The 12045-nt window shown below is 36.1% G+C and overlaps 1 protein-coding gene across 1 annotated transcript in view; it reads left to right on the top strand.

Annotated features, from left to right (window-relative positions):
• Window positions 1-12045, top strand: part of LOC145984919 (intraflagellar transport protein 81 homolog) — a 106603-nt gene that overhangs the window by 1761 nt on the left and 92797 nt on the right. Inside the window, exon 2 of the mRNA XM_083118317.1 lies at window positions 3698-3824. Coding sequence (XP_082974443.1) covers window positions 3717-3824 — 108 coding nt within the window. The 5' untranslated portion in view covers window positions 3698-3716. The remainder of the gene's footprint in view (window positions 1-3697; window positions 3825-12045) is intronic.

Raw genomic sequence — 12045 nt, 5'->3', positions numbered from 1 at the left:
TGCGTAAGTACTTTCTCCTGTAAATTTCAAGAAATCCGTCTCCGGTATAGTAAAGTGTTACCGCCCGAACATCTGTCACTCGTTTATTTCCTTACTTTTAGCATTGATTCTTACCTATTCTGCATCGCGGAAGATTCTTCAAGGTGAGGTTTTTCCATAAAATAGTGTCAACTTTTCATATTACAAGTCATTATTTGTCTTCCTTGTTATGCTTGGGTAACAGACAATATGGCATGCACTCGTCATGGATCATCGCATGTCATGCGATTTGGAGTGGGTATGCAGTGTTTCAAACTTCTTAACCGAAAAATACCTACTTTCGTGTTTATTATGTCATCATAAACCATTGACGGATAGCCCAAAAAACCATTCACTATAGCCCCAAAAAGTTAGGTAAGCATAGTTAAAAAAAAAAAATTGTAAAAAAAAAAAGGCACGTTTGTAAACACTGCCGAGACCGTGTGACTTTCGATGCTCGCTCCATCTGCACGTACATAATGGAAACAATGGCCTAATGTTACAGAAGATACAAGTTCCTTACGTAACAACTGATTATTTATTGTTCTGCAGCATTCTATGGTGAAGTTTTTAGTTTCCGTGAAAGAAAATACCTTCAAGATCGTCGACAATGATACAGAAGGTGATTTCACTTTCTCCTGTAAATTTGAAGAAATCCGTTTGGGCTATAATAGACAGTTACCAAGCAATTTTAACATGGTTCAATTTCGATTTACTTCTGTTAACACATACTGTCGAGTTTTATGGAGTACTTAAGATTTTGTTTAATATATGCTTTCGTGGTTAGGTTAGGCAGGCCAGATTTGGTTCCATTAGCATTAAAATAAAGTCCCTAAATGCATTTTACTAATGTTCCAATTTAATTCTACATTAATTCCCACTAGTCTACGATACTTACAGTAGCTTGTCAATGGAAAATACATTGTCTATTGGAAGCTTGCATGTTTGACACCTTCATCAGGTGGTTACAGCTATTTTGTCTTCTGAAAACATTTAATAATTTTTTTTCATGTTTAGCATTCACCTAAAGGTACAACATGGAACATTCATTTGTTCACATTTGTTGTTGTTGTTACGGTTGTGACGCGATTAACTAACTAACTAAATCTGTTGTGACGCGATTGGTGACACATTTATTTTATCTTGGTGATCACTTTACATTTTGTGCCCCTTAAAGAAAAATACCAAAATGAAAAAATGTAAAATGTCACAACAGATATACAGTTAATATTTAGAGTTGAATTCATAAATTTTTCTCTGTAGGTCCCTTAGAAAAATAAACATTCAGCATTTATCCTACAGTTTATGTAAACCTGCAAGTGAGACACTGTTAAGCAAGAAAAAAAACAATGAATTGGCATTATTTTTATTATATCCAAAATTATATATAGCTAATTACAATACTGTTATGATTACTATGCTATGAAAGCACTAAATTTAAAAACTCGTTATCTTTGAAATACAATTTCTCACGAACTTCTGTGGGGGTAGGCAAATAGTCTTAATGTCTTCACATTGAACTTTCTCTTGTTTGTCCTGTTCAGATTCCTTAATGGTGATCTCATTTTACTAAATACAGGGTGATTATAAAGTTTCGATAAATTTCTGTGAAAAACAGATATTGGAATCAAACCAATAATGAGAATGGAAAATTAACACTTAGTAACACATAATCTATCAAAACTTCTAGAGACAATGTAAACCCAACCTCAGAGTAACACATAATCCATCACAGGTTGCACTTAGCCTTATTTCATATCACCACCCTGCATGTCCACACAAACTTGCTGCACGAAAAACCTTTTCTATAATTGTAGAAGAATTATATTTATACAATTGAAGAAAAGGTTTTTCGTGCAGCGGTGCGTTGCTGGGAGTTTTGTGTGGACGTGCAGGGTGGTCATATGAAATAAGGCTAAGTACAACCTGTGATGGATTATGTGTTACTCTGAAGTTAGGTTTACATTATCTGTAGAAGTTTTGATAGATTATGTGTTACTAAGTGTTAAGTTTTCCATTCTCATTATTGGTTTGATTCTAATATCAGTTTTTCACAGAAATTTATCGAAACTTTATAATCACCCTGTATATTGTTGTTTTCGATGTGTACATTGTGTGTATTGTGTTGTGTACATTGTGTGTATGTTCTTTATAGTGTAAACTGTCTTTTACACTGTTTACGGTGTAAACAACAGCAACAAAAATATCATGTCACAACCGAAACACTTTGTGTCACAACTGTAACACTATGTGTGTCACAACCGTAACGCTAATTTTAAATAGTAACAACTGGACAAAATAGCATTTTTGTTTATATTATATTTGCATACATGGCCACTATTACTTTTGATTATATTACACATGTTGCAAAACAATACTGAGTACAGAATCTGTTCTATTCTAATTGAAAGGTTAATTTTTGTTACGGTTGTGACATGCTAATTAGTTTTTTCAAAATGAATGTTATTTACCGTGAAAGTTGAGGCTTTGCAATTCCTTTGATAAAAAACACACCACCTATGTCCCTACCAACTTGGAAGATCAAGTCGCCCATTTTGGATTTGCATTACTTGCAGAAAAAAACATGTTCCCAGATCTGCATCTAATATGACAATTTAAAAATGTCAAACAAGCTTTCACACATATGGCCATAGTATTAACATTTCTTGATTTAATTATTTTTTTTTTTGCTATATTATTGAAGTAGAGATGCCATGCTTTAATTTGATACATGACATGTGCATAGTGAAAATAATTTAATTTTTTGTTTGGTATCAAACACCAGTTCTCAGGATTTGCCCTTAAGGTAATTTTTAAGTTGTTCCTTTCAAAAAAAAATTTTTTTTTTCTGAAATCCAAACCATGCTCATTACTTTAAGGACGGTTCAAATTTCTTGTGACAATGATTGCCAAAATTCTACAATAATTAGTCTTCCTGGTAAGACAATTTTGAAAAAAAAAAAATCATAAAACAATCGGAACCGTTACCCTAATAGCATTAGAATTACTTTGGTAAATACTGATCACATAATCTTTGGTCTTCAGCACTTTCTGCTATTCTCACTACCTGGTAACAGTGGTAGTCACACCCATTTTTAATTTAAAATAATTTCTTAGCAGTAAGTTTAGCAACACTGCCAATGAATGAGACAATGTTATGGTATGATTTAGGTAATTATTTGCTGGTGAAAATAGCCCTACATGCTATTCTCACCACCTGGTGAAAATAGTTCTCTATGCTATTCTCACCACCTAGTGAAAATAGTCCGGGCCATAATTTAAAATGGTGTGAAATTGTTTCCTTTCCATGTGATTTAAGTGAATCCTACAGTCAATGAAGCATAAGGTGCAAGGTTGGAAAGCGTAGGTGTTACAGTAAAATAAAAACTTGCCTAATAAGACAGGGAATGCTGTATTTAGTATGATGAATGAATGAATGAAAACTATACAGTTTCAAGTAAATACATGCTTAGATGTAGATTGTAGGAAAAAAAAACACATTTAAAGTGGTAAGTTGATACAACTGAACATAGTTATAACCATATGACATGCATGCACCTAATGTTAATCTGTCAAAATAAGTTTTAATATTTTTTGCAAAGGGGAAGAAATGCAATATTTCCAAAATCTCTTCTTTAGGAGACTCATGATATGCTAATGATGTTTGTACTCTTAACAGGTTTTTCATCTAGAGAACAATGAGTGACCAGTTGAAATTTATCGTGGGTGAGCTAAGTAAGCCCCCATTCAAGAGGAAATACAATCTGATTTCATTTGATTCACTCAGTCCAGAAAATTTGCTGCAGGTAAGGGTTAAGTAGTGTACTACATGATTGTGTAGACATACATACAGTATATACAGTGGCGAAGCGTGACATTTTTACCTAGTCATTGCAAGACTTGTCAAACATCAGGGTCGATGTTTCACAATATTTCTCCTCATTAAACGACAAGAATATTCCAAGCTTTCGATAGCTAACGTCACTCTCACTTCTACCCTGAAGATGAGAGTGACATTAGCTCTCGAAAGCTTGGAATCTTCTCCACAACTCACCTGGTCGATAACCCGAGAGAAACTTTTCAGAGAAATGTTTTCAGTAAAAATATTGTTTGAAAGCATTGCAAAAAGTGCACAAATCCATATGCTGTGCACACCTGCCCGGTCCATTTTAGTTGTCATCAAATATTAGATAAAAAGTCAATTATTGGCTCCCTGTACTGTTCAACTGTGTTAATTAATTAACTAAACGTGATTTATAACACCACCTGGGTTGTGAAAAGGATGGTATGGTTTTCTTTTAATGTTTTTGTGTGGCAAAGTGGATGAGAATACGTGGTATTTCATTCATTCCCTGGGACAGCACTAAATCTATACTTGGGCTTCTCGTCCTGGACCTTCTTGTGCAAATCTGCTAAATGCCCCTACCCGTCATAAGTTTGGGCAATAATAAATTTATCCTCCAGTTTCTACTTTTTGACAATTTTTACATGAACAAATAACCTGTCGGTACAAACATCAGTAAAATCAATAAACCCTCCTCCTTATGCACAGATCTCAAGACAGTTGACAATTGAGACCTGCTGTTAACATTAGATGGTTCGTCTAACATAATTGAAAGAAAGTCTGATTTTGCAGTTTATTTAAAACATTTTTCACTCACGACATCACTAATTGCATGTATTAGATCATTGCATTGCATGCTTTACAATGATGGAAATAGCTCTCGGAAAAAATTTAATCGTGATGATGTCAGGGAACTGTAAAACATGGGAGCTGAAAAAAAGGCCTTTTACGACCAGACCTTCAAGTGGTCGTCGGGTGTCTTCCGAGCAGGTAGAGAGATTCGCACATTTTCTGCGATGACCTGGGCCAGCGAACACCGTTGCCTTCAATAGGAAACGTAGTGTGAGTGTTGGCCATGGGGAATAGTACTGGGCTCTCATTCCGATGCGCTAAACTTAGCAAATCCCTTGTGTATTTCTAGCCATTTCATGGTGTCGCTTGGCTTATTTCACACAAATATGAGAATATTCTGACTTATTTTTTACTTCTTCTCTAAAATATTTAAAATGCAGTATTTTTATTATTTTAAGTCATCGCCTCATCTGTCGGTGACCGGATGAGTATATAGTTGTCTCGCTGGCCACATATATAGAATGTATTCAAGTTATGTGGTATTTAAGGGGAACATTTTATGACACAAGTTAAAAAAAAAATTATCGAATAGTCACAAGAGTAATGGCTGAATATTTACAACCAAGCATGGGGATGTGATAACCAGTGGAAAATTCCCCATCATCCATCTTGAACTACCTCCCTGGACAGAGGTGTTTCTTTGTGAATGTCTGTTTTTCCATTTCATCATTCATTCTCATCATCATGCCTAAAGAGACAGAAAAGGATTGTAAAATATCAAAATTTAAATATATACCATGTACGTTATGGATGTATGCTAATGAGAATTTTTCTTAATATCTAAGGTTTTGAACATTGTATGACATTAAAGATGTGGAAATGAAAAACTTTTACATGAGATAGAAACTCATACATTGTCTATAACCAGAAACATAAAAAAATTAAACCTTGGTGGCTGATTGGTTATAACAGCATACTACAATGCCAGGGTTTCCATCCTGGGCATGGGTATCCTTTGTGAGTGTCCCTTCATCAATTTCATCAAGCGATGCTAAAAAAAATCAAACAAAAAATTCACACACATTCATTAGGAAAAAGTTGAAATTATCATTGTAATTATTATGTATTTGGCTATTGCATGTGTAAACCTATGTGCTAATGTGAAAAAATTGTTTGAAAATCAGAGAAGTAGTCACATGACAGAAAACCAGTAATGACTTGTCTATTACAGTTGTGAACTAACAGATATCAAATTTTTGCATAAAATCATCAATGGTAGAATTGAATTCGTAATCAATCATTTTAATATACGAGTATCCACATGACCATTCTGAACGTAAAGCTTTTTCACAATCCCATACAAGGCTCTCCCATCTACAGTGGTCTCTTTTCTATAGCCCTCCCTGTTTATACAGGGTGTCATTTGAATGGCACCCACACACCACAGAAACTTATAGATAACGTCAAAACAAACAAATTTTCTCAGTAACATTTTTATTGATGACGTGTCATTGTGACGTTGTTCATTTGGTGCCTGACTGCTGACAACCCAACACAACATTTTATTGCATCTGTGACATCATTTCTTGTCTTGAAGCGGTGCGTGCCAGGATTGCCAGTAACACACATATTCTGTGAAAAATGATATAGGTACAAACAGCCATATTATGTACTGTATAACAAAGCAAGGGAAGGCCTCCGGTACACCAACGAGAAGTGAACCAACTATGCGAAAAATGCTAGAAAAACCACGTATTTAAAAGGGATTTATCTCTTAGCATTACATGTCAAATCTCTTTGCCAAGTTGACATCTACAGCTTAGTTTATCCACTTCGTCCTTCTGATACATGTTGTTTGTGACACACTGAATACTTAACAAAATAAAAAAGGAAAGAACTCAAACATTCAATGAAAAGTAACACATAACTGTAATGTATAATCAGGGCATTATGCAGCAAGGGACAAAAATGGTTGAAAATACAGGGATATAAGTAGTAGTAAAACAAGCTCTCCGACGACTGTGTTTATCTACGCACCGGATGCACATGGAATAGTTTGGAACTGTGAACATGGCAGTATATTTGCTGCTGATTCATCATTGGGTTGTTACTGTGGTTGTATGCATTTTAGCCATAATGTGACAACATTAGGGATACCAGATGTCAGTTTTTTTCCAGACATGTCCTACATTTTAGCCTTATGTCTGGCTCTCGGGTGGAATTTGAAAAATATCATAAATGCCCTACATTTTGAGCATCATAATATTAATTGAAGGGCTCGGGTGTAAAATATGGTAAGTGACAAAATGCAGGTTTCGAGATATTGAAAGTTGATGTTTCAAAAAAATCTAATTTACAAATTGGAACAAATTTCTAAATTATTTACAGCAAATATGATTCACTTGTATGTTTACTATCATACAAACATGATATTTCATCAGAATTATTTCTTTCGGTGGTTCTACATGTGATTTGTTTGAGGGTTGTTCAAGGAATTGTTGTACATGCTTTACATGCAACGATATTATCAAAATGAGTGATCAGATACCGCTTTATTCAAGCTGATTTGTAATGCAAGTTCAATAATAATATTTTGACATTAGACTTTTTATAGTAACCATAACAAGTTGTAACACAAAAATGAAAGCCTTTAATAATAATAATTTTATTCAAAAAACAATGTGGCCACGGTGTCTCAGTCAGTAACACGTCTGACTACCATGCTCAAGGTCCCGGGTTCAATCCCTGGCCTGTTCAAATCTGGGAACTTTTCTAACGTTGGAAGCGACCCTGGCACCCACCCAGCGTCAAATGACATGGGTACCTGGGGGAAACCCTGGGGGGTAAAGGTGGTCAGGGGCGTGATGCTGATCACATCACCCCCACTCATAGCCGGAACAAGAAAGTGTGGGGCGTTACCCCCACACCCCTATATGCCTTCATGGCATGGTGCTATGCACAGGGGAGCACTTTACCTTTTTTTATTCAATAAACAATAACCTGAGCTAGTTTTTCGAAAAATTAAAAAAAAATATTTTTTTTTAAAAAAAAAACTATATTTTTTCTTCGAAAAACCGATAAACGAAAAATTTAATTTTCAAAAATCGAACAACAATTTTTTTCGAAAATGCCATCCCTAGTTTACATCTCTATCTTCAAGATAACAATTACCGGCCCTTGTGGCGGAGTGGTTAGGAAATCGCGGGTTCGAATCTCAGCCTGGGCATGTATGTTTTTGAGTGCTTATTCATCAATTTCTTCATATCATCACTCATCTCCATCTTCGCAAATAAGCCAAAAGTGACACAAGGCGTGAAGTAAAATAAAGCAAATCCATGAAGACACAATTGTGACCTTGTAACTTTCTGTTGTATTTTTCATTAACTTGACATGTTTGTAAACAGTGATTTTAAATGTTCACAGGGCTTAAGTTTTTAATAGTTTTCACTGATATTTAGCTCTGATGGATTAAAATAGTTATAATTTCGAACCAAGAAGAAGACATATTTGCAATATCAACAATAAAATAATTTGCTTTCATCAAAGTCACACATATCATAAATACAAAAGTTAATTAAATTACAAATACATTATTAGGTCCACCATAAAAAAAATATTATAACTTTTGAAATGCACATTACAGATTTATGAAAGAAATATTTTATAAAAAGAACTAAACTGTTCCAAATAATTGTTATGATTCAGATCAAATTACATATCCCCTAAGTGTAATACATTTTTTGACGTTGCTTGTAAGGCATGGTGTCTTAAAGCAGCCTTAAATGTGCATACCCAATTAAAAATCAAACAAATTTTTATGTGACTACAGTTATTTATATCTAGTAGAAGAAAAGTATCTGCTTCTCTACTAGATCGCTGTTCACATTCAGGTACGAGAGTAAAATTTAATTCGAAACTGCCATTATGAGCACTACTGCATGTAAACAATGATATCTATAGTAGATACCACGTTTTACATGAAATAGAATGTACGTGGCCATACACAGTTTTAGTCGCATTTTTGATAGGCAACCTCTTCATTCTCCTCATTCTTTGTCGGTGGTACATATTCCGGGTCATTATGGGAATCATATACACTTTCTAACTCTAGGTGGCCACGGTGGCTCAGTTGGTAATGCGTCTGACTACCATGCTAAAGGTCCCGGGTTCGATCCCCGGCCGGTTCAAATCCGGGAACTTTTCTAACGATGGAAGCGGCGCCGCGCCCATCCAGTGTCGAATAACATTTGTACCTGGGGGAAACCCTGGGGGGTAAAGGCGGTCAGGGGCGTGATGCTGATCACCACCCCCACTCACGACCGGATCAAGAAAGTGTGGGGCGTTACCCCACACCCCCTATATGCCTTCATGGCATGGTGCTATGCACAGGGAGGCACTTTACCTTTTTTTTTCTAACTCGTTCTCATCTTTGCTGTTGCCTCAATACTCGCGAACTTTCTAAGACACGTTGCAATTCAGTAACATCCGTTTCACTGCCATCTTTGCTACTTACCATACTTTACATGAAACAACTGGTAAATACCATAACTTTCAACATGTCTAGCTCCGTCATCTGTTGACGAAACGAAACACTTTGAGTATGATTCGACTATATTTACGATGGACTACACGATGCACATTGCAACTCCAAAATGACCAAAATGTCACTTTACATGTTTTACACCCGAGCCCTTCATTTAAGAAAATACATGTTTCAGTTCAAAAAAGAGAAATCAATACAAGTTACAAGTCTATGGACTGTGCTGCCAACTCAATGGTGAAATTTATTTTGGTTTAGTCGTTTCCCAAAAAGAAAACAAAAGTTTGTCTTGCTAGAAGGAAAGAACTGAAACAATTAATTAACAAGGTGTTGGGCTACATTCTAATGATGTCAGTGTTCAGTGCCTGAGTGGAATTTCTTGCCTGTGGTTTATACTGATGGAACAAGGTGTTTGACATTCTTATCAGGCCCGTAGCCAGAATTGATCTCCAAGGTGGGGTGGGGGTTGACAGCTTATTGGGGGGGGGGGGCTTTGTAAACAAAATCCATTTTTCAAAAGTTTAACAGTGTTAAATGAAGGTAAATTATGTGTGTGGTGGGAGGGGGTCATTAAGTTACATAAAGTTTAGAAATATCACACAAATTACTACTTTTTTCTATATCAATTAAAATATCACTTGAAGTGTTAATTGACTGCTACTGAAATCATCCCTTACTATACATTCCATACTATGTTTGATGATACAGATATTTATATTATACAAGAAAAGATGGACAATGTTCAATCATAGGGCCTACAGTACATTCCACTCCCCGGCCGAAACAATAAAACTCCTCTTCGTTCCCAAAACTTGGGACCTGTTAACCTTTGAGGCAGATGGGGAGGGAATTTGCTTAATAATATGAAAGTCACAGATATCTGTATAAATGGCAGATCCCAACAGGAGCAACGAAGGTAGATATAAAGAAGCTCCCCTGTGAAGAAACTTTCTTAAGTCTAGAGAAGAGAATCTCCTAAATGCGATACTTGCCGCTACTTAAGACTTCTTATTATAAATAAGATGAACGGATGTAATAGCTGCTGTTCATACCCCCTGAATTTATCCTTCATCAAAGTTGTGAGGAACATACGAGGGTCATTCGGAAAGTAACCGCTGTTTGGCTGTGAATAAAAAACCCGCATAGATACAACAAATTTTTACTTTACATGTGAATGGTACAACTGTCCTCCATTTTTTAACATTGTTGCCATGTAAATTCAAGCACATGTCATAGCGTTTCACCAACTTACAAATCCCTTCTGCATAAAACTTGGCCGCCTGGGAATTCAACCAAGCTGTCACAGCATTTTAAAGATCCTCATCGTCAGTGAAGTGCTGTGCCCCAAGCCACTTCTTCATGTGAGTGAACAGATGAAAATCAGAAGGAGCCAAGTCCGGGTTGTACAGGGGATGATCAAAAAACATCCCATTTGAATTGGTGCAAAGGGTCTTGTGTTCCCCGAGCAGTGTGAGGATGTGCATTGTCATGCACGAACACAACCCCAGATGTCAGCAGACCATGACGTTTTTTTTCTGGATGGCTCTTCTCAGTTTCTGCAAAGTGTTACAGTAAACTTCAGAAGTGATTGTCATAGCACATTCACAGTGAATGTCTGCCGCTTACAGATTTTGTGCCCAAAGAAATCTTATCACTCCGCGTACCTCGCATTTGGTGGGATTTTCGATGGCAACACACATTTTGTGACGTTATAACTAGCACACACGCGGCACTACTGTATTCTCACGAGCACAGCTAGAAGCTTACTGAATCACAAATTGTGTGATGTAAGAACGGTTGCGCTCTGCCAACTACTAGAGATGATAGACAGATGATAAGAGGAAGAAGAAGAATTTGTATTGTATAGCATGTTATTGATTGGTTGTCATAGTAACCGTGTGTAATATGGACGTGAATGGCTTCCATGCATTAAAGTTATATTGTTTAATTTGAACCTACGTATTTTGTATGTCTTGTGCATGTATAGATAAGAAATCACACACACAAACAACAAGGCTTACATCTATGGTGCAGTCGTACAGGATATTCTTTGTGTGTCTTCGTGAGAAGAAGTATGGATGAAGATGTCACGAAGAGTATGCGACGATCATCATTCCAGCATAGATTTATGCAAGGAGAAATTGTGTCGGCTTGATCAATTTCTACGGTAAGAACCAAGATTACACGGTTTGTGTATTGTTTGCAATAATTGTACAAGGGCAAATTCAATTCAGTGCGATCCAAATTGTGTCTACGGCATAGATTTCAATAATTGTACAAGAATAAAGTTCAAATCATGTGATACGCATTGTGTCTACGATATTGTGATATTGTGATATTTAGTTGTTCACAATTATAAATATGTTCAGTTTGAATTTATTCTCCGAGTTCTAGCCAGATTCGGAAGAAATAGAAGATTATTTAACGAGGTTTCAGTCTTGTTTGGCTCATGATGTTAATGAAGCCAGGAAGATACCCATACTGATTGCAGTTATAGGGTCTGAAACTTTCAATGTGCTGAAGACTATCCTAGCACCTGAACCAGTTGAACGGCAAACGTATTTGACCCTCAGGGATAATCTACTTAAGCATTATGGCCAGAGAATAAACAAATATGTTGAACGTTTTAGGTTCAGGCAATGCATACAAGAAAGTGGTGAGAATGGAACACGATTTATGGTACGTGTTAAGCAACAAGCACTTAAATGTAGTTTTGGCCAGTACTTACAGGAAGCCATTGTAGAGCAAATAATTGTAGGCATTCGGTCTGATGCCATTAGAAAGAAATTACTATCTGAACCTACATTGACTCCAGCAAAATGTCAAGATGATGTGCTTCCAATGGAATTAA

Source organism: Lepisma saccharinum, chromosome 3, assembly GCF_977018435.1.
Source record: "Lepisma saccharinum chromosome 3, izLepSacc3.1, whole genome shotgun sequence".
Lineage (NCBI taxonomy): Eukaryota > Metazoa > Arthropoda > Insecta > Zygentoma > Lepismatidae > Lepisma > Lepisma saccharinum.
Note: the sequence above shows the minus strand (reverse complement) of the source record. Positions and strands in the feature narration are given on the sequence as shown.